This window comes from Myotis daubentonii, chromosome 20 (assembly GCF_963259705.1).
Source record: "Myotis daubentonii chromosome 20, mMyoDau2.1, whole genome shotgun sequence".
Classification (NCBI taxonomy): domain Eukaryota; kingdom Metazoa; phylum Chordata; class Mammalia; order Chiroptera; family Vespertilionidae; genus Myotis; species Myotis daubentonii.
The window spans coordinates 13,857,889-13,879,836 of NC_081859.1; the positions used below are offsets into that span (position 1 = coordinate 13,857,889).

The window sequence follows — 21,948 nt, forward strand, 5'->3', positions numbered from 1 at the left end:
ACCCGCCTGCTGCACGCCTTTCCGTGGATTTGCTTTTCCCCGTTTTCCGCCAGAAGAGAGCTCCAGGCTGCAGAGACCTGGCTTTGTTCTCTGCCCCGTGGCCAAGGTGGGGCACAGAGTAGGTGTGCTGAGTGGATGCATGAAGTCACCGCAGGAAATGCTAGGCAGATGCCCTGTAGAACTCCATGCCTTTAATTTTAAAAAGTAAATGGATGCATATTTACGAAGTGAATAAAGTCATAGATGTGTGTCGTTCCTCCTCCCTTCAGATTTAAGACACTCACAGATGCACCCGAAACGGCGAGAACAGGCTGCGAAGGGTTACAGCGAGCTCACAGTGGATGCTGATAGCCAGAAATAGTTTAAGTAACAGCATTAGCAGCTCAGTGGTTTTGCTAAAGGACTGTAGTATTTTTTAGAAGGGAAGCTTCAATAATCCCATTTTACTACTTCCCAAAACCCTTGAAAAACACAGTACTCATTAGTGTTGAATTATTTACTAGATATCCACCCCCAAACCCACCCTGCTATTAGTTGTCTGGGGTTTAAACGTTTTTAATAATGCCTCGATAATATTGGCTTAATGAATTAAGTTCTCAGAAAGGTGGCCAGGCTTGGCTTACAATAAATCACGTTATACGTTTTGCAATAAAAGCAACTGAAACTCTGCTTGTAAGTAATAATGGGGAAAGATCTGGTATTAATCAAACCAGTGGCCACAGCTGGGCTCTCTCTGCAGCCCCAAACGGGGTGGAGTTAATACGGAACGTATCTGTATTTGAGGCTTAAAGAACACAGTTAGGCAGTCCTTCGAGAACAAGCTTTTGCAAAAACAAAAACAAAAATAAAAAAACCAACGGTGGGGAATTGCACCTGAAACGTCCAGAAGATCCTATTTTCAAAGTCTCTGTCTTAGAACATTTTATAAAATTACGTGGCTAGCCTCTTGACCATGTAGCTCCTCCTGGGATAAAGGTGTTGGGGGTGTTTTTTTGCATAAGTAATTGCCCTTCACAGTTCCTTGAGGGGATGCAGATGTTGGCCTGGCCCTGTCCGGGTGGGGGGATCCCTCCCAGTCTGTGCCAGGTGCCAGCCCAGCCTGCCCGGGTGGGGCATCTGGGTACAGCAGAGAGTCATCCATCTGGCCCGTGGCTGATACACAGGCAGATCTTGCCGCCTCAGAATCGCCTTTTTCCTGAAGGAGATTTCTTGAGAGCTTTCTACAAGTTTCAGCAAAAAAATACTCCCAACACTTTCTTCCTAGGACCAACCACATGGTCAAGAGGCTAGCCACGTAATTTTTTTTTTTTAATGTTCTAAGACAGAGACTTTGAAAATATAGTTTTCTAAATGTTTCAGGTGCAAGTCCCCACTGATTTTTTTTTTTTTCTTCAAAAGCTTGTTCTCAAAGGACTGCCTAATTGTGTCCTTGGTGTAGCATCACATCCACCCTGAGTCCCTTGCCCTTCTCAGAAGCCTGCCTACTGTCCTGGGCCACACAGTCTGCCAGTCCTGTAACAGGGCGGGGAACGTCTGGCCTGCAGGCCGTATAAGGCCCGTGAAACCACTTGGTCTGGCCCTGCCAAGGCATGAGGGGTGAGTGGATTTAATCTTCCAGCAAATACAGCAGGCCAATTTTTAGGTTGATAATTTTGTATGGCCCCTGAATGATGTTATAAATATGCATGTGGCCCCTGGCTTTAGCAGATAAATAACAACTGTTCTGTCCAATTCTAGGCTCCCATGTGCTAGGATGGCGGGAGGCAGCAGCGAGGACAGTCCTGATCCCTCGCCCTCTCTCTCTCTCTCTCTCTAACGTGGGCTTGTGGGTGAGCCTCTATAGGAGCATCTAGAAGGAATATTCAAAGCAGACAGCTGCAGCCTTTGCTCAGATCCTCAAGCTGTTCTGCAGCTCTCCCTCCCGGGAGGGCCCTCTGTGGGGGGAAGACGCCACACCGTGGGCACGTGTGTGGTCACGTGTGGAAATCTCGCTGCCCGGCAGTCACCCTGGCCGGGGTTCGTGGGGGGAGCCTGCGTGGAGGATGTGTGTCTGGGTCTCTGGCGTTGTGGGGTGTGACCATGAACCAAAGCTGCCAGGAGGTGTGGCCAAGTCCCGGATGGAGGCCTTGTGTCCCTCTGCCCCAGCCCTGCCTCCTGCACGGGCAGAGCTGTTCCCACGAAGCTTTGCTCACGTCCAGAGCTGTGCACGTTGGCCTGGGGCACCCTGGGTACAGCAGAAAGTCTCCCTCTGGCCAGTGGCTGATAGAGACAGATCTTCCACATCAGTGGAAACTTTTCCACTAAAGATCCTTATGGGAGCGAGAAGGGCCGGAAACCTGCGGACCGTCCCAGGATGGCTCCCTCCCACCTAAATAAACAAACATGTCCCCGATGGATGGTTAGGTCTGCGCCTCCAGACAGGTCACGCCTGGGTCTCAGAGCTAGTCTGTGGGGTGTCGCTGGGACTCTCTCTGCCCACAGGTGTGGGGCACCGTCTCTGATGTGTCATGAGGCCATTGTGCCTTCCCTCACCGGGCCTGCTGTCCCGAGCAGCCTCCAGGGGACACGAGTCGGGGTTGTCCTTACTGTGAACATTACGGCACGGTTTCTGCCCCCGAGGAATTTGCCTCGATGGTGGAGATACAGCAGGCACCGCTCTAACTCGCCAGGGAGAGTTTGCCAAGTGGTGTGAGTAACTCAGACCAGAGAGGAGCCATGGAAATCTGGGGGAGTCAGACCTCATGGACAGGCTGGGCCTTACGAGGGGGAGCAAGTATTTTATTTTTTAGCTGAATGGTTATAGAATTGATATTCAGTGAGCTGTACACGTCTCCAGTGTATGATTTGCTACGTCTGGTCATAGGTACACACCCATGAAACCACGGTCACAGTAGTGAACTTGCCCGTCACCCCACATGTTGTCTTCTGGTTTCTAAGGCGGGATGGGAACTATCAGGGTAGGAATGTAAGCAAAGGCCCAGCACAGGGACTGCAGGGCTCCCGGGGGACAGAGGGAAGCCACCCTGACTGTACGGGAGGGTCACGTGAGGACCCTGAGAGGCGATGATGAGACAGCGTGAAGTACGTTACATGGGGCCCGAAACCAGGGGCACAGGGACAGGCCCAGCGGAGCCAGCAGGAGTGTTTGCTTGTGGTGGGATATGTCAGGACAGAGCTTATCTGCTAAAATTTCATCTTTTAGAAGCAATAGCAACAATGTCAAATTTTAGGTGCTTTATTATTATTATTTTGTGGTAGTAAGTCTAGGAAAACATAGCCAAATACATTTCTGCAGTATTTCATGCATACAAAATCAATTAACGGAGAAAGAAACATTAGGCAATTTCATAATTGGATAATTAACAGGCTCCTTAATAGCCTTGTACTAATACAGCTACTTGCAGATTGAAAATAAATCCATTTGCCATCTGATGGTACATTGGCGCCTGCCCATAAAAAAATACATCTAATCCAGATAGCCTTTAATAATTTAAAGTGAAATTTCAGTGTGCCGTACTAGGATCGCAATTAGTGTTTCATATTTGTGAAGTCCATGTTGAACTTTGGAGTCACATTGAACATGAACTTCAGAGTTCAGGGAAGCATTTTAAGTGGGTGTTACACACCCACTCTCCCATCCTTAGCTCTCCCTCCATTGGGATTGGGTCCCAGCTTCCCACGGCTAAGGGGTAGACTGGGGAGCAAGATTTTCATGTTGGAAGGTAGGTAGGCTAATGTGAAGTCATCTCTCTCTCCTCTCCTGGGGAGGGGCTGGCAGCTGCCAGGAGATGCTGGCAGTGATGGCTCTGAGATTCTCACTGAAAATCCTGCAGAGGCCCTTTGGAGCATTATGTACTCCAAACGGAGAAACTAAGAATACTTTCCTGTTGAGAAGCATCGTATGGAAACTCAGATCCATGGAAATGAACTACTCTTAACCTAGAGAGGAAGGCGAGGAGCCATCCAGTCCCAGCTCAGGAATGCCAGGACCCATTCTTATTTGGGTTTCATTTAAGAAGACCCTGACTTACCCTAATGCAGGAGGTGGTCAACCAAAGATCAATTCTAAGTCACTCTTAATTCCAAAAGTGTTTGTTAAGTCCTCCCAGATAATAGGCTGCTTAATAGCCACATATCAATATAGTGACTAAAATCCTCATTGCTGTCATCGTCATCATCATCGGTGGCACTGTAGTTCTATATACAAGGTGCTGTATCACATACTTATAAGTATAACATCTATAATAAGAAAAGCATAATATGCTAATTAGACCGGAAAGCTGAGTGACCTTCCGGACGTCCTTCTGGATGACCTTCCGGATGAAGCCAGGGCTGTGAGGGCCAGCCGAGGCAGGCAGGACTGCGAGGCCGAGCCCCTTGCACAAATTTCATGCATCGGGCCTCTAGTTGATATTGATTGCTTACCATTTATGTCGCATTTATTAGAACCAGGATGATGCTAAACATGTCACATGTTTTAACACATTTAGTCCTTGCTTAACCCGATATAGGGTCTGCTGTCAATTTCTAAATTTACACCTAAGGAGACTGAAGCTGGGGTAGGTTTTTAAAATATAGCTCCTGGTCACACAGCTTCTACATGACCCAGGAGGGACTCGAACCGCCCATATCCTTAACCAGAAGTCTTCAGAAGAATCAAGAGACACCGTCCATGTTATGCAGTTGGAAAAGATGAGACTTAGACATAAAAATACTTTTTCTGTGGTCGTGATAAGAAACCCCTCGCTTGTTCTTTCGAGTAATTCATGAACTGTTCTTAATCATCTTAAGTTCTATTTAAAAAACCCCAACCCTTTTCCTTTGAAGCAGATAGGTCTTATCATCTGCGACACTTTTCACGCGTGGCAGCGACAGTCCAGCCGTTCCTGGCATCCCACCCGCCTCTGGCTCCCACGGTCTCACGTGTGGGACCCGTCACTCAAACCCCAACCTCCCTGGTGTCTTTAACAGGCTCCGTTTCTGCTTAAATCCGAGCAGAATTGTGTAGGCCGGGCACCGTCACTACATTCCGGGTTAATTTGGCTTCTGGTGTAGAACAGCTCTGGCCTGACATTTCACATCTCTTCCTGCGACGGGTTTTGGTCTCTGATCTCATTACCCAGCGCGCCTTTACATCCATCCTTTTCCCCCGCTCGGATCCTGTGCGTGTGTGATCCGTGTTGCTGAGTGAGTGCTTTGGGCCCACGGAGCAGACTAGTGATCATGCGGACCCGGGGGTTCAGAGGAAGTTTCCAGGGAAGTTCCGTGTTAACGAGGCAGGTCTGTGAGGTCAGGGCATGGTGAGTCGCTGCCGCCCCTCCATTTCGGCTGTCAGGTCACACCTGAGCGAACTAATTCTCACACATTCTGGTAGATTCAACGTGACCCCTGGGTGAGCAGCATCTCACGTGAGAAAGACAAGACTCCAGCTTGTCCTGGTCCTGTCTGTCCCTTTGGCCTTCCACACCCGTCTGGCACATGTGGACGTGAGAGGTGAAGGTCAGGGGGCTGGTGACCATCGAGGACCCAAATCTTCCTGAGGAAGACGTTATGTCCGCTGGTTGGCATTTTGGGCCCATCCTTCGGTTTCAGATGTTCAGATGCCCCTTTCTGCCAATGCCGAACTAAGATTCGGCCAAATATCTGACTCTTCTTTCCGTTTCTACCGACGTGGAAAAAATACCAGTTTTTGAGACACATCTGAATCCAAAAGAATTTTTTCAGTGTAAAATGTTTCTGTTTAGCATTAGGCAGCTGGACTCAGGTTAGATGATGCAATTGTTTTGGCAACATCCGAAGCAGCATCGTCAGGAGCCGGTCGAACACAGGCCTTCTCGCCATCAGGCCTGACCAGGGTGCTGGCCTTGGCCGCATCAATGTCATAGAGCTTCTCCACAGCCTGTCCGACCTGGTGCCCGTTGGCTTTGACATCCAGTGAACACAGCGTATTGCTGTCTTCGAGCTTCTCCGTGGCTGACGCGGTGGTCGGGGGGATTTGATGGGGGCACAGTGGGCAAGCTTGTTTCTCCTGGGGGCGCTCTTCTGAGGATATTCAGGCGGCCTTCAGAGCCTCAGTGTCTTTGGCCATCGAAGGTGGGTGATGTGTGGGTCCTTTCTTTGTGGCTGTGGATGCCTTTCCGCACTTTCTTTGCCTTCGAAGCCCTTGCTTTGGCTCCTGCTTTGGGAGGGGCAGGGACCTCCCTCTTAGCTGTTGGAGCCATCTTCGTAAAAAGCCGAATCCAAATATTTGAATGGTTATGAAAGAGTGTTTATATTCTTGGTTCAGATTCACTTGGGGTTTGCCATCCATTGTTTTGCAAACTTTCACTTTCACAATTTCTATGTTATTAAGATAACTAGAGGCCCTGTGCACAAAATTCATGCACTGGGGGGTGGGGGGTCCCTCAGCCAGGCCTGTGCCCTCTCGCAGTCTGGGAGCCCTTGGGGGATGTCCATCAGTTGGACATCCTTAGTGCTGCCTTGGGGGTGGCAGAGGCTCCTGCCATCACCGCTGCGCTTGCCAGCCGAGAGCCCAGCTTCTGGCTGAGGGACACTCCCCCTGTGGGAGCACACTGACCATCGGGGGGCAGCTCCTGCATTGAGCACCTGCCCCCTGGTGGTCAGTGTGCATCATAGCGACTGGTTGTTCTGCTGTTTGGTCAATTTGCATATTAGCCCTTTATCTTATAGGATTGTTTGGAGGCGGGTGGCGAAGTCAAGGCTAGCGTGATGGTGGGAGGTGGTGGAGATGTGAGAAGTGCTGAAAGCACCAGCATGGCCGGGGGCGTGATTACAGGGTCAGCTCCGGCCTTGGGAAGTACCATCTCCATGTTTGGCGACGGATGGAAGAGAAAAGGGATGGATGTGGGAGGTTTTAGACTTCCAGCCTGGATGCCAGAGTGAATAACAACAATATTCACTTCACTCCTCACTGTTGGAATAAAGACAGGTTTAGGGGCAAATACAGTTAATTCTGATTTGTCAAGTAGAAGGGTATTCACCTGGTGATGTTTTCCCGGGGGTCTGGGTATAAGGTCAGAGTTGAGGAGAAGGTCGGGCAGGGATGGAGATGGCGAACTCCCAGTCACGGGCCTGGCCTTGGATGCCTGCGAGAGGAGAGAGATTTCACAGCATCTCTTAGATCGAGTCTTCCCAGGACATGAGTTAACCGATGACGGCCATTAGACAACAAGAGGCCTTCAGAGCCTGGCAGCACCCCTTCCCTGAAGTGCCCCTAAAGGAAGCAAGGGGCCGGAAACCGTCAGGGGCATATGCTTTGCTCTCTGTGGCGGTCACTGCTCGGGGAGGCTGAGGTTGCCAAGCGTTAACTTCATTCATCCCACCTTCCTTCTGGGGAACCTCTCCAGTTTTCTAATCGGTGACGTGTTTTCTTGAATTCCTCTTCCTGGAAGATGGGGGATAAACATACTTTTGTATTATTTTTGAAAGATGAGAGTGTGTTGAGCACAGAACCTTCACCTTGAACGTTTAGGATGACCACGTTGCCCAGGTACCCCAGTGGCCCATTGTCATACGTGCAGAAATGAGAAGTGGGACTTTAAAAGCCAAGGGTCTCCCTGGCTGGTGTGGCTCAGTTGGTTGGGTGTTGTTCTGTGCACCGAAAGGGGACGGTTTCGATTCCCGGTCAGGGCACATGCCCAGGTTGCAGGTTCAGTCCCCAGTAGAGGGTGTGTAGGAGGTAGCCGACTGATGGTCTGCTCTCACATCGATGTATCTCTCTCTCTCTTCATCTCTCTCCCTTTCTCTCTTAAAATCAATTTTTAAAAAACCCTTTAAAAAGTAAGAGGTTCAGCTTGTGCCTGGCTTCCCGCTGTTCCTAGTTGCGTCTTTCCTGACGTCACAGGATGAATCAGCACAGACAACATGAATGTCTCGGAAGGCCTCGAGCTGGGTAGCATGCGATTCTGGTGCCTGATTCATTCCTCCTGCGGCCCAGGTGCCTGGGTGTCAGCTGGTCAGTGCTGCTCTTCTCTTTGTCTACTGGGGCCCCGGCGTCCTGCTGGCGTCTGCGTCAGGGAAGCTTAGCAAGCGTGAGTCACCCACGGCTCTGAAGGCTCCTTTTCTCTTTCCTTCCTGCTATCACCAGAGGCTCTGCCTCGCAGCGCTCTCCTCTATTCCAGCACGCGCAGAAGGCTGTGCCTGTGGGCCGTTCCTCTTTGAAGGTTTGAGTTGCACTGAATATTTATAGCGTACGGACAAGCCCTTGAAAGGGGTTTTAGTTCCCCCAGGATGGCTCTCTTGCCTTACGGAGGCCTTTTGATGATAAGAACTCCCACAGGCTCCAGATCAGGCTGCGTCACGTTAGGAACTCCTCATGGACATCAGGGGGCAGTTGCTCATTAAAGGGCCCATCTCAGCTTTGCCCTGGACAAGGCGACAGGGGGCTCGCGGCTGGCTGTGGCCGTGTTGCTCAGACTGGTGGTCAGCTGCGTTGTTGATGCCTTGGGAGCCAGGAGGGGGGCACTGAGCTGCGTGTGTGTGGTGTGTGTGTGTGTGTGTGTTGATTGGTCTGGACTAGAGCTAGAGGTGGCAGCACAGGGACATGGCATTAGGTAGTCCAGGCACCAAGAAGTGCCCTTGACTGTGAATCAGGACAGAAACCGTTCCCATGCATGCTGCAGGGCCTGGCTCATTAGGTGGCCGACGTGTGTTACTTGTTAGTTGTTAGGAGTTGCGCAACAAAGGGCAGTACGTGGAGCAAAGGAGGCACCGCCTCCAGGGAGAGTAGTCGAAACCAAGAAGAAGAGCGAACAGGCTCCCGGCGGTTCTGCAGAGCAGATGTGCCATCCAGCTGCAGATGCCCGAGTCGGTGCAGCCTCCACAAGGACCTAAAATCAGCTGCCACGTGCGGATGGCCCTGGTCGTGTGTCTGCCTCCTTCCTGTGACGCTTCTGCTGGTGACTGGGGTCACAAGCACTCTAAGTGAGCAATCAGAGGCTTCTCGAACCCAGTCCGTGGGTGCCTGATGGCAGAAGCCGTGGGTTGCGGATTGGTTTTGAATGGTGGTCTCTGATTTCTGCCACCGCCGTCTCCAATTTCTCCCACCACGATGGTGGAAGGTGGAAGTGAATAGATGAATTATGAAACACCTGAAGGATAAACACCATGTTGTCATTAAAAAACCACATTTTCAAATGACATTTGCGGATACGGGAAGATTCTCATTATGTAATGTTATGCGAAGAAAAGCAAGAGGCTATATCTCGACCCATATGGGGGGGTCCAAATAAATTCCTTTTGAACAAATGACCATTTCCCAGATGAATGGCGAGAAAACCTCAGATGTTGGTGTAAAAAAATGTGAGTCCGTTGATGAATACTGCTCTTGGGCTCTTGCAGTGAAATGTTGTGGACTCGTGGCCAAGAGGTCTGGGCATTGTCCAAGCTCTGAACCCTTTGGGGCTCAGTGAGCTCATCTGGAAGCGGAGGGGACAGTCTGCTCTGGGATGGTCCAGAAGGGGCCCCTGTGGGCCCCACGTGCTCCGAGTTGCCCTTTGAAACTGTGGACAGAGCACAGGCATTGAGACGGACCCCGCGGGCAGGTCTCCTTGGTCTGCGTCACTTTGTCAGCCGGACCTGATCGACCTTGACCTCCTCTTGCTCCCCACTGTTTCATGTGACCGTCTCGAGTTTCCACCTCCGGAGCCACTCCTTGCTGCTGCTGGGTAAAGAGGCCTCTTGATTTATTAATCAATTAATCAGTGCACGCTGAGGGGCTGTTCAGGGTAGTGAAACAAGGAAAACAAGATGCTGGGGACTGTAATCAAGATGGATCGTAATGAAGAACGGCCCTCCCGCCGCTGAGCTTCCTGCCGCCCTGGTGACCCACACCCCTGCCCTCACCCTCACCCTCAGCTCACTCAGCCCCGCTCGGCCCTGAGGGGGCTCCCCCCCCCCCATAAAAGCTGACAGCAGGTTTCAGGAAGGCAGGTTTTCTCCTGGGTCCTTGAGGAAGATAGGCCTCGAGAGAAGCCTCATCAGTTATTTGCAACAATTGTTGAATCTCAAAAGGTCAACCAGGCCCCAGATATGGCCGGCCGCTCTGTCCGCAAGCATGGGCTCTGTGTTCTTCTGTCCCCGTTTCCCTACAAATGGAGCCGGAAGGGCCTGACGACAAAGGTGTGTGTGCCCGATGACAGGTTCCGGGAGGCTGAGGCAGTTGTCCAGGGTCGCACAGCTAATGCGTGGCAGAACTGGAGCTGGACCCCACGTGTTTTGATGCCCAGTTAACACACCTGCTGCTTAGTTCTCTGTGCAGTCCTGCCTTCCTGGAAAAAGTAAAGCAAAGGAAATGAAAGAAAGCGTCCTCAGTCATTTCCTGACCTCTCTTGGGTCAGGGCTTCCGTGCTAACGGGTTTTTAACAGCGGTTTTAGATGAACTTCGTGGGGACAGTAACTTGGGCTGCCTGTCAAGGGGATGGTTTCCTTGTGATTGATCAGGATATCGGGATTCGGAATCAGGCATGGCCAGCGTGCCCCTCAGAGGTCAGCGGAATGAGTCTGCGAGGTTGGCTGGCCGCTGGAGCTGGCTGGGTCTCGGGCCAGGATGGCTGAGTTTGGTTTTCTCCCGTGGCACGTGGCACACGGTGCTCATGAGGCCAAGGTTTTGCTGGAACAGAATCTCTGCTCGGGGTCACAGGCAGCCCCTCCCTTCGTTACCAGCTTCCCACGGTTCCCAGGGGCCGGGTCACAGGGCACTTGTCCAGAAGGACTGTGCTCAGCCCGCCGCGCCTGGACAAACGTGTGCCTACTAGCGACATGGTGGGGGACCCAGGTGCGGTCATAATCCTTCAGACACAAGGAGAAGAACCTGCAATGTATTGACTGGCCTGGCAAGGAGGGTGCTGAGAAATCTTTCATTTTCAACAATTTAAGTCTCTGCTATAAAAGCCTTGTGTTTGTGAAATGTGCATGTCACCTAGGGGCTCTTCTGCCTCATTCCTGTGCTCATTTCTGTGGGATGTCAATCCAGCACTTTGAGTAACTCTAGGACAGCGGTTCTCAACCTGTGGGTCGCGACCCTTTGGGGGACGAACGATCCTTTCACAGGGGTCGCCTAAGACCATCGGAAAACACATATATAATTACTTATTGTTTTTGTGATCAATCACTATGCTTCAATTATGTTCAATTTGTAACAATGAAAATACATCCTGCATATCAGATATTTACATTACGCGATTCATAGCAGTAGCAACATTACAGTTATGAAGTAGCAACGAAAATAATTTTATGGTTGGGGTCACCACAACATGAGGAACTGTATTGAAGGGTCACAGCATCAGGAAGGTTGAGAACCACTGCTCTAGGACTTAGTGTATGTAACTCTGGGACTTTGTGTATGTAACTCTGGGACTTAGTGTATGTAAACCGGCATCTGAAGCGTGCTCACCAGGCTCCCCTTTGTTCTGCTTGTGTGTTCCACAGGACCCGGCCTTCTCAGCTGTCATCCACGACAAGCTGCAGGTCCCCAACACCACCCGCAAGGCCTGGAATGACAGGGACAACCGCTGTGACATTTGTGCGACGCACCTGAACCAGCTGAAGCAGGAGGCCATCCAGATGGTGGTGACCTTGGAGCAGGCAGCGGGCAGCGAGCACTACGACGGCTCCCCCGGCTCGCCCCCACCCCTGCCCAGCATCCCCGCACTGGGGGGGTCCCGGCACGTGGGCGGGCTGCCGCCGCCCCGGGACTGGGCCTTTGTGCCCGCCTCCTACGCCTCCTCCAACTACGCGGCCTTCGTCACCAACAAGCACAACGGCAAACCCAACAGCCTGGGCGTCAGCAATGGGGCCGAGAAGAAGAGTGTGTCCCCCACCCATCAGGCCAAGGTCAGCCTCCAGATGGCCACCAGCCCCAGCAACGGGAACATCCTCAGCTCCGTGGCCATCCAGGCTCACCAGTACCTGGATGGCACCTGGTCCCTGTCAAGAACCAATGGGGTCACCCTGTACCCCTACCAGGTGAGTAGTCCCTGAGCAAGGCAGAGCAGGGCTGGTCGGAGTCAGAGCAGAGAAGTGCGCAGGTGACGCTGCCTTTCTCCATTCTTGTGCTTCTGGAAACTCCCCAGCTCAGAGCCTGATGCTTCCACGTGGCCCCCGTGGACATTGCTAACCACGGATAAAACACGTGAGAAGCCACTGACCCACGATAACACTCTGCTTCCATTGTCCACAGTGTCTACAGGAGGTGTAGACTCCCTCCCCAACCTCTCCCACCTCGAGGGACCATAACCCTTTGCTGTTTGCCGGGAGGTTACCACACCGGTTTCCACTTTGGTCATTATCTTTTCTCAGTTGTTGAAGTTAGCGCACACTCCCAAGTTTTCCTATAGGAATAAGATAGCAGGTCTTAAATCGGCCAAGGAACCAAAACAAATTCTCTTAATTTTTCTTGGCTGAGTTCTCTGTTGGACGAGTGTTGCGTTTGCCGTATGTGTTCCCTTTGTCCCCTGCGAAAGCGTTGACTGTCCCTGTGGAGGGAGAGGTGCCCAGGGTCATGCAGTGTATCAGTCAGGGAAGATAACTGGTGTAACAAATGAGCTCGGGGTATGTATTTCTCATATCTCTGTTGTGTTGATGTTTGGGCGGAGGGTGGCCTTCCACTGAGATGTAGGGACCCGGGCTCCCCTACCTAACATGCCAACATGCTGCAGGGGCCTCGGGTCCTCAGAGCCTTTCGCTAGACCTTGCACAACCAGCCAGGACCTGGGTAGAAGGATGTGCACCAGACCATTCTATGTAGAACAGCAAAACTCTAAACTCTGCAAATCAATGCCTGGTCACATAAATTAGGACCCATTCCTATAATGGGTAGTACTTATATAATGGAATATTATGCTACCATTAGACATTACATTTCAGCAAAATAGATAATGGCATGGGAAAATGCACCCAGTATATGAAGCAGCAAGCAGGGAAGAGGGAGTGTGGAGGATCTCACAGGGAGGCTGGGGGCCCAGCCTGGAAGGGTGTCGTTAATGTCCATCCACATTCCAGTGGCAAGAGTCCAGGCTCCTGGCCCCACCTTTCCTCCGGGGAGCCTGGGAGAGTCAGTCCGTCCATGTGCCCAAGAGAAGCAAGCAGCAAGTTGAGTGGACACAGAGCATCGTTTTTGTTCACGGGGCACAGGTACAGGGAAACATACATGAGTTGACCGTGGCCGATGAGCTTCCTGGTAACTTTTCTAGAGTGCGAGAAGGAATATAGATCGCTTCTCATGATTTCTTGCAATAAAAATAAAAATTGGGAGCATGGATCATTATCTTATGAAGTACACGTTCTTGGGCGGGCAGACATTGATTCACTGGGTGCTCCGTAGCTTACAACATACAGCGCACCCAGGATTGTGTTGAACCCTAGAACAGGCCTATGAGGGGGCCAGGGCAGATGTCAGCTTTTCGTTTGAATTTGAAGTTGAATGGCCTGTGGCCACAGTTAGTGACAGAAGCAAGACCAGCTCTCTCCTGCCGAGAGGAAGGGGTTCCCCTACTTGGCTGCTCCCGGCACCCCCAGAACTACCTGCTGCCCACAGCGTTTCCAGGGTGGCTCCTTTGCAGACACGCACCCCAAATAAAAGGGCTCCTATTTTGACCTGCAGGGGCCCGGCTGCCACTTCACTCTCGGGCAGAACTTCCTGGGCTGTGGGGATAAGTATAACGCGGAGCCAGTGGCACCCTGGGTGGCTTCGCGGTCCAGAGCTTGAACTTGACCGTCGAGGGCTGGAGCAGAAGAGCTCCTTCCCGTTGGCAAATAGCATGCCTCTTCCGTTTGCAGTTTTAAAACAGCCGGTTTTGAAAATGACAAAAAGTAACCCATGTCTGTGGTAAAACAAAATAAAAAAAATATATGAAAAAGTTCAAATAAGACTTTAAAAAATCAACATCCCCCAGAAATAGATGGTGTAACATTTGGGTCTATTTCTTTAAGTCCTCTGTATACCCACAATTGGTAAAATGGTGACCACGTCCCATTCTGTGATCTGCTTTTTGCTGGATATGCTGGGTGCATTTCCCCATGGCGTTGTCTATTTTGCTAAAATATGACCTAATGGTAGCACAATATTCCATTATATGAATACTATCCATTCTGTGACTGTGACCTAATTTATATGACCAGGCATCAATTCGTAGAGTGCAGGGTCTTGCTACTCTACGTAAAACGGTCTGGTGCACATCCTTCTACCCACGTCGGATTTCCAACGCGTCTCGGGTTGCGCTTGTCACATGATCCTGTTCCAGGGATGACTCCCACTTCAACCTCCCGGCCCGAAGCACGGGTAACATGAGCCAGGTGCTGAGTAGAAGGTTCGGCTGCTGCCCAGCCCAGATGAGCACAGACAGAGGACCCGGAAGTGGCGCTTTCATGTACAACATTCCAGGTGTTGGAAGGCTGGTGTGAGGCGGAGGGATAGCTGGAGATGCTGCCTAAAGGGAAGATCGGGGTGGTGGCACATTTCTGTAATTTGGGTAATGATGCTCTCTGTCCCTCCTCTTCTCCAGCTCCGATGAGAAGGAGTTTCCTGAGCGGTAACAGATGTTTACTGAGCTCTAACCCAGTGCCAGGCGCTGTGCTAGGTGTTGGGTGGGCCTCCTGCTTTGGGCTGGAAACTCAGGTTCCTGTCTGTGGTCCTTAGGGGAGGAGGCAGCTGAGCCTCCGGTGATAAGCCAGGGAGGTCAGTGCAAAGGCGGGGAGATGCCCAGGCCGCGTGGGGGACACATAGAAGGGCTCCCAGTTCAGCCCGCGGGGCAAGGGTGGGCCGCTGTGGCCTAAAGCCGGCTGCAAACAGCATTCCCGCCAGCCACAACCTGCGATTGTCCTGGGCGGATCTGATGGCTTCTGGCCAACCCCGGAGCAGCCCGATTCATGCATTTCCCTCGAGCCATAGCTGAAGCGCGGGGAGGAACTCTCTCTGGGATAAAGCAACTCGGTGCCTGGCTGGGAGTCAACATCCCCGTGGCACGGCCGTCCTCCCGGTGCCCTGCGGCGCGGGCTCCGGGCCAGGCCAGACTGCGTGTCTCCTGCTGGGGACATCTCCCTGCTGTAAATTCTCTGCACTTCACCGTCTGGCCCGCCTGGCAGAGATGGTTGACTGCTCTGAGGGTGACCTCACTTTTCCTGCTCACTCTACCTCCTTCCACACAGAGCAGCTGGCCCGCTGGGGCGGTGCCAGGGCCGGTCCCGGGCAGAGAGGCACCCAGGCTCTGTCACTGCTGGGGTGCTGCTCCTCACTCACAGCCCGGGGCCTGAGAAGCAGGAGGAAAGGACACTGCCCTTTACCTTTTAAAGAGGATGGCAAAGACCAGGACGGGTTTGTAATAGTGAGCAGGGGTACCTATGTGTGGGCGATAGGAGGCTCTCAGATCCATCGAGCACCATTACCCACAGCACCGGGCAACCATCTGTGGTCAGCTTCCGAAGAAAGACTTCCTTCTGTGAGCTTGCAGACATCTGCCACAACCTGTGTGCAAACGTGAAGGCAGAAAAGGCTCTAGAACAAGCTGCCAAACTCAAAGGCTAACACGGGCCAAATAAATGAGGCACGTGGCCCGCGGGCCACGAGTTTGACATGCTTGCTCTTGAACTTGCCCTGGGGCCGCCTTTGCCCTGCCCCCCAGCCATGATCGGAGAATCAGGTGCCTTTTTCGCCCTGGCCAGTGATAGCAGGAAGTAGGGGTGGAGCCAGCGATGGGAGCTGGGCACGGTCGAAGCTGGCAGTCCCCGGAGCTAGGGGTCCCTTGCCTGGGCCTAAAGCGAAGCCCACGATCGCGGGGCCGCTGCAGCTGCAGGTTCCCGCTGCCCGAGCCGGACGCCTCAGCCAGAGGCGTTAGGCCTGGGCAGGGGCGGAGCCTGCAACCACAGGGAGCTGGGGGTCCCCTGCCCAGGCCTGACACCTCTGCCGGAGGCCTCAGGCCTGGTCAAGGGGCTGATCCGGTGATTGGTGATCAGAGGGTGATGAGGGTCAACTCCTCTGGCCGAGGCATCAGGCCTGGGCGGGAGCCAGAGCCAGTGATTGGGGGGAGATGGGGGTCCCCTGTCCAAGCCTGACACCTCTGGCGGAGGCGTCAGGCCTGGGCAAGGGGCAGAGCCAGCAATCGGAGGGGTCTGGGGGTCCCCTGCCCAGGCCTGACACCTGGGCCAGAGGCATCAGGCCTGGGCTGGGGGCAGAACCAGTGATGGGGGGAAATGAGGGTCCCCTGCCCAGGCCTGACACCTCTGTCAGAGGCGTCAGGCCTGGGCAAGGGGCCGATCCTGCGATTGGAGGGTGATGGGGGTCAACGCCTGAGGGCTCCCAGTATGTGAGAGGGGGCAGGCTGGGCTGAGGGACACTCCCCCCCACACACCCAGTGCACGAATTTCGTGCACCGGGCCCCTAGTATAAAATAAATATCAAAAATATAAGTCTTTGTTTTACTGTGGTTGCAAATTTCAAAACATTTCTATATGTGACACGGCACCAGAGTTAAGTTAGGGTTTTTCAAATGCTGACACGCCGAGCTCAAAAGGTTCGCCATCACTGGTCTAGAGCCTTCATGGACCTCATGAGTTTTGACTGATGAGTTCCTTGTAGCCAGCCATACATTAACTGGTTTTGAAGGGCAGCTGCTTTTGCCTGCTTTCCATTCATTACAGTAAACAAACTGCAGAAAAGACTGTACACATAACACTCAGCATCATAGAAGGTTCCAGAATCACAGAATGACAGCATCCACTCCTTTAGGATGGAGGAGTGGATGCCTCGTTCAAGTCCTTGTCCCCACCAGTTGTTGAACCTCAGTTTAGTAGCTTAACATCTTAGTCTGTTTTCTTCCTATGAAATCCCTATCTTGTACGACTATTGTGGAGGGAAATTAAGAAAAAAATGAAACTGTTTTATAAAGGATAAGGCAGGGATACCGATGTGGATTGCCTATTTCAACCCCCTCGTTCGCTAGAGGAGAACCCCGAGGCTGAGAGAGAGGAAGTTTCTTTTGTTCAGCTTCCTGAATCTTGGTGTGGTCTCTTCTGCTGGATCACAGACTCACTGAGGACGTGGGTCCATTTTATTCTCATGTCCCTCCCAGCAGCTAAATGTGTAAAACTGGGTGGTCGTTAGAGAAAGCTTTAGTCTCAGGGAAACACGAAAGGTGTTTCTTATGATGGGCCCTAGATTTTGGGGGAAAATTGCAGGCCAAAAAAATCTATTCGAACCCTAAGATTTTTGGTGGAAATCCAAAAATCTTTAACCCAAAATATCCTTGACAATACTCATTAGGTCCTTGGTAGCAATGACTAGAATTTTGATGCCACACTCAATCCAGGGAGATTTGAAAGGTAGAAGTACTTTGTTTCTTAGGGTTTTGATAAATTGACCTTATCAAGAAAATTCAAGAAGATGTTAGATTAGTGCGTGAGTCACAAATCCAAATGGATCATTCAGCGTGCATTCCTCGAGCGAGGGAAGCGGCTTTGGTGAGAATGACCCTGCTTTCTCACCAAGCACCGTGGGAACCCAGGGCCCAGGAAATGCTAGACTGAACTCCGGCTGAAGTCAGGGAGGGCGTGTCCTGTTACATCTTTAGAAATGCATCGTGTCTAGAAAGCACGGGCATCGGGGAGGTTACTCTTCAAGACGGGTGAGCACGAGGGACGCGGCAGCAGCACCAGCCAGAAGCCACCCCAGTTCGCTAAGCCGTGGGGTCTCCGCAGGACCAGGCCTTGCTCTGCAGTGGTCGGAGGCCTGGTGGGGGGACAGGGTGCTGCCCCTTTATTAAAAAAATATTTTTATTGATTTCAGAGAGGAAGGGAGAGGGAGAGAGAGGGGGACATCAATGATGAGAGAGAATCACTGATCGGCTGCCTCCTGCACGCCCCACACTGGGGATCGAGCTCGCAACCTGGACATGTGCCCTGATTGGGAATTGAACTGTGACCTCCTGGTTCATAGGTCAACGTTCAACCACTGAGCCACGCCGGCTGGGCAAGCGCTGGCCCTTTTTCTGGAGGACCTCCTAGTGCTGGAAAGACAGGCGAGCCGCAGGGAGGCAGCTCATGCTCCGGACTCAGGGCCCTTGTTTGTGATGGACTCACGGAGCCCAGAAGCAGCGATGTCCAAGGCGCGTGGTGCCCCCGTGCGCTGGGTGTCCCGGCCAAGCCACGGGTGGAGGAGGAGCAGGGCCAGGTGCTTGCCGTGGGCCAGGAGCAGAGAATTCCCATTCACGTCCTTTGCTCGGCCGTCTGTCCTCTGAAATACACAAGCGCCCTTCCGCTTCCGGCCCCGGTGTGTACGTCTGCTGCCCCCTCGGCGCTGTTTCTGCCCAGCCAGGGCAGGAGATGTCCCAGGCTGCAGATGTGACATCAGAAGGCCTTTTTTTAGCATCACGGGCTTTGTTTTGTCCTGTTTATGGAAGGTCAAGGGAGTTATTTATCCTTATGCTTCATGACAAACCATGGGCTCAAGAAAAGGAATCAGTTGTGTATTCGGTCGCAGACAGGACTTCTCAAGGAAGTGCTGCTCCGGGTGGAATTCCAAAGGGGTTGTCACATTCCCGAGGCAGGGCCACGGTCGGAAGGGAACCCACAAATGTCATCAGGAAATGTCAGAAACAGTGTTTCTCTGGCCGTTGCCCTGGTGTGGGAGGCTGAACGAGGCCCCCCAGACATTCCCGCCCTGACCCCCTGTGCATTGTCAAGGGGGTGTTTGGCAGGTGTGATTAAGTTGAGGACTGAGATGGGGAGACCATTCTGGGTTATCCGGGTGCGTCTGCTACAACCACGAAGGCCCTTATAAGAGGGAGGCGGGGAGGTCAGAGAGGCAGTGTGAGCATGACAGCAGAGAGCAGAAAAGGGCAAGAGGCCACGCTGCTGGCTCTGAAGCTGGAGGGGGGGGGCAGCAGCCAAGGGGTGAAGGCGGCCTGTCCACCAGGGGTGGGGAACCTTTTCCTGCCCAGGGCCATGTGGATACTGATCACATCATTCGAGGGCCATACAACATCATCAGCTTAGAAATGAGCCTGCTGTATTTGGTCAAAGGTTAAATCCACTCACCCCTGAAGCCTTGGCAGGGCCAGGCCACATGAGTTTGCTGGCCTTATGTGGCCCTTGGCCTGGACGTTCCCCATCCCTGCTCTGGAAGCTGGAAAAGTCAAGGAATCGGCGTCTCTCTTGAGCCCCCAGAACAGCCCTCTGACCCACTTCGGACTTGCGACCTATAGAACTCTACACGTAGAGACTGCATTTGCGTGCTTTGAAGCTGCAGAGCCTTGGTAATCTCCTCAGCTGCCATAGGGACCCAGGCCCCCGGCAGGCGTTGGTAGCTGAACAGCTGGGCAGGAGATGCTGGATGAGGCGTGCGGCCCGAGGAGGTGCTGCAGAACCTGCGGTGTGGCCAGGACCGGGCTGTGCGTCCCGCCCACCAGCGGCAGGGCCCTGTGGGTCAGACAGCACATTAGCAAGAGAATGAGGGGTGATGCCCTGCACGCTGGCTTTCCGTGGTCTCAGACTTCCCTGTTGTCGCAGCATCATAACACGCAGGCCGCAGCCCTCTCCGCTGTAGTAGCAATTAGCGCCATGTACGGCTCATGCTGTGAGAACCGCAGAAAGCACTCCATGCTGGCGGGCAGGAGGGTGGGGGGTGGGTGCAGAGGGACTTGAACTTGTGGGGAAGGAAGCTCATCCTCCCTGCAGGCTCTTCGGACCTGGCGCATGGTCTTTCCTAGAACCGCCCCGATCACTTCACCATCGCGAGGATCCGGTGCATGGGAAGTGCTTGGGAAAATGTGTGACTGGGATCACTTTTGAAGTTGGTCTGCAGGAGGCGGTCACTGGGGGTTTTGGAGCTGGGTCATGGGCTTTCCCTTGCCGGGCAGCAGGAATCCTCACCCTCGGGTGCACACCAGTTACCTGGGAGCGTTAAGGAAATACCAGTGTCCCTGGCTGGTGTTGCTCAGTGGATGGAGCGTCAGCCTGTGGACTGAAGGGTCTTGGGTTCGATTCTGGTCAGGGACACATGCCTGGGGTGTCGGCTCAATCCCCAGTGTGGGGTGTGTAGGAGGCAACCAGTTGATGATTCTCATCATTGATGTTTCTATCTTTCTCTCGCTCTCCCTTCCTCTCTGAAATCAATAAAAATTAAAAAAATAAAAAGAAAACGCCAGTGCCTAAGCCACACCCAGACCTACTCCATCAGAATGTCAGGGGCTGGGACCCAGGCCTTGGTGTGAGCCGCCAGGGTCAGGGATCACGGCTTCAGAGGGCTGGTCAGAGGAGATTCTTTAGATCGGGGTGGGGAGCCTTTTTCCTGCCCAGGGCCACTGGATATTGATCACATCATTCGCGGGCCATACAAAACTATCAGCTTGAAAATTAGCCTGCTTATTTGGTCAAACATTAAATTCACTCACCCCTAACGCCTTGGCAGGGCCAGACCCAATGGTTGTGTGGGCCTTACCCAGCCCGCGGGCCGGACCTCCCCACCCCTGCTCTAGATGTAGACTGTCTTTCACAGGCACCTCTTGTCTTCCATAGCTCCCCGCACCCTCTCTCGCTTGAGCCATCCTCCCCAGTCTCGGTTTCTTCAGGCAAAACTTTTGCGTTCTCTGTAGAGTTGGGGGGCAGAACCAAGGAGCCCCCACTGTCCATAGCGGGCTGGCTCAGGGGTGACACAGCTACTGCTGCTTTAAATGACCCAGTAAGCAGAGTTATTTTACAAAGTCTGAGGCTGATCGTCATCAGTGGTTCCTCCCACGTCTCCAACGAGGAGGACTCGATGTGGGGTCAGGCCACACGCGCTGCTCACGCACCAGGAATAAGAGCCCAGCCCCCTGCTCCCCATGGCCTGCAGCAGGCGCCCTAATGTGATGAGCCTGCGTTTTCCCCTGGAAAGTTCCAGCTGCCATGGGGATGACAGGAGACAATGAATGGCGAACGCTTGGCACGTGTCTGACGCTGTGACCCTCAGTTCAGGAACTTGGGGCGCCATCTTGCCTTAGTCAACCCAGGTTCACATGGCTCAAGACCCCGAGGAGTCAGGGGCGTCTTTCCTATGTAAGAGCCAGTGGGAGAGGCCGTGGGACAAAGCTCGAGACAAAGAGTGGCCCAACCCCCTAAAAACGCTGTTGGCAATGCCGCCATCTGGTGAGACAGGCCCTCGCTCACGGGCCCAGGGCCTCTCCTGGCACCAACGGGGTTTAAGTTGACATTTATTGGGGGAGCGCTGGCTAATACTTATAACGTCCAGATATACATTATAACACGGCATCTGCACACACTGTTGTGCGCACCACCTGCGGGGTCTCCCTGTACCGCAGGGATGTGCGTTAAATTCCGCGCCCGCCCAGACCCTGCAGCGAGGCCGCGGCCGCCTGAGCAGATCTGCGGTGGAGGTGGCACTGGGGTTGGTGCAGTGGAGGGAACGTCCGCTCTGCAGGAGAAATCTGGCTCCCGCGGTCACATTTAAAAACGTGTGTTTTTATCAATTTCAGAGAGGAAGGGAGAGGGAGAGAGAGACAGGAACATCCATGATGAGAGAGAATCATGGACCGGCTGCCTCCTGCACGCCCCCCACTGGGAATCGAGCCCCCAACCCAGGCATGTGCCCCAACCGGGAATCGAACCCTGACCTCCCAGTTCACAGGTCGATGCTGAACCACTGAGCCACGCCGGCCGGGCTCGGGTGGTCACATTTGACCACACAAAGCTTCAGTATCCTCTGCTCTAGTATCAGTGTCCCAAGTAGATAGTAAGAGTACTGGGAGGATTAAGCCCATTCATTCTAAAATACTGCTTTGAGTTCTGAGCACTGGCTTTAAGTGAAGTTTCTCACACACACACACACACACACACACACACACACACACACACACTTGCAAAATGACATCATGACTGAGAAAGTCTACAGAATGGGCACCTGGGCTATTTCAGGGTGTAGAGCGTGGCCGTCTGCCCTTC

The 21,948-nt window shown here is 52.9% G+C and overlaps 1 protein-coding gene across 2 annotated transcripts in view; it reads left to right on the plus strand.

The window, feature by feature from the left end:
* The window catches only part of KIF26B (kinesin family member 26B), a 366,533-nt gene that overhangs the window by 121,492 nt on the left and 223,093 nt on the right, over positions 1-21,948 (plus strand). For both annotated transcript variants that reach the window (XM_059677744.1, XM_059677743.1), the window contains one exon: positions 11,449-11,985. In XM_059677744.1, coding sequence (XP_059533727.1) covers positions 11,449-11,985 — 537 coding nt within the window. The remainder of the gene's footprint in view (positions 1-11,448; positions 11,986-21,948) is intronic.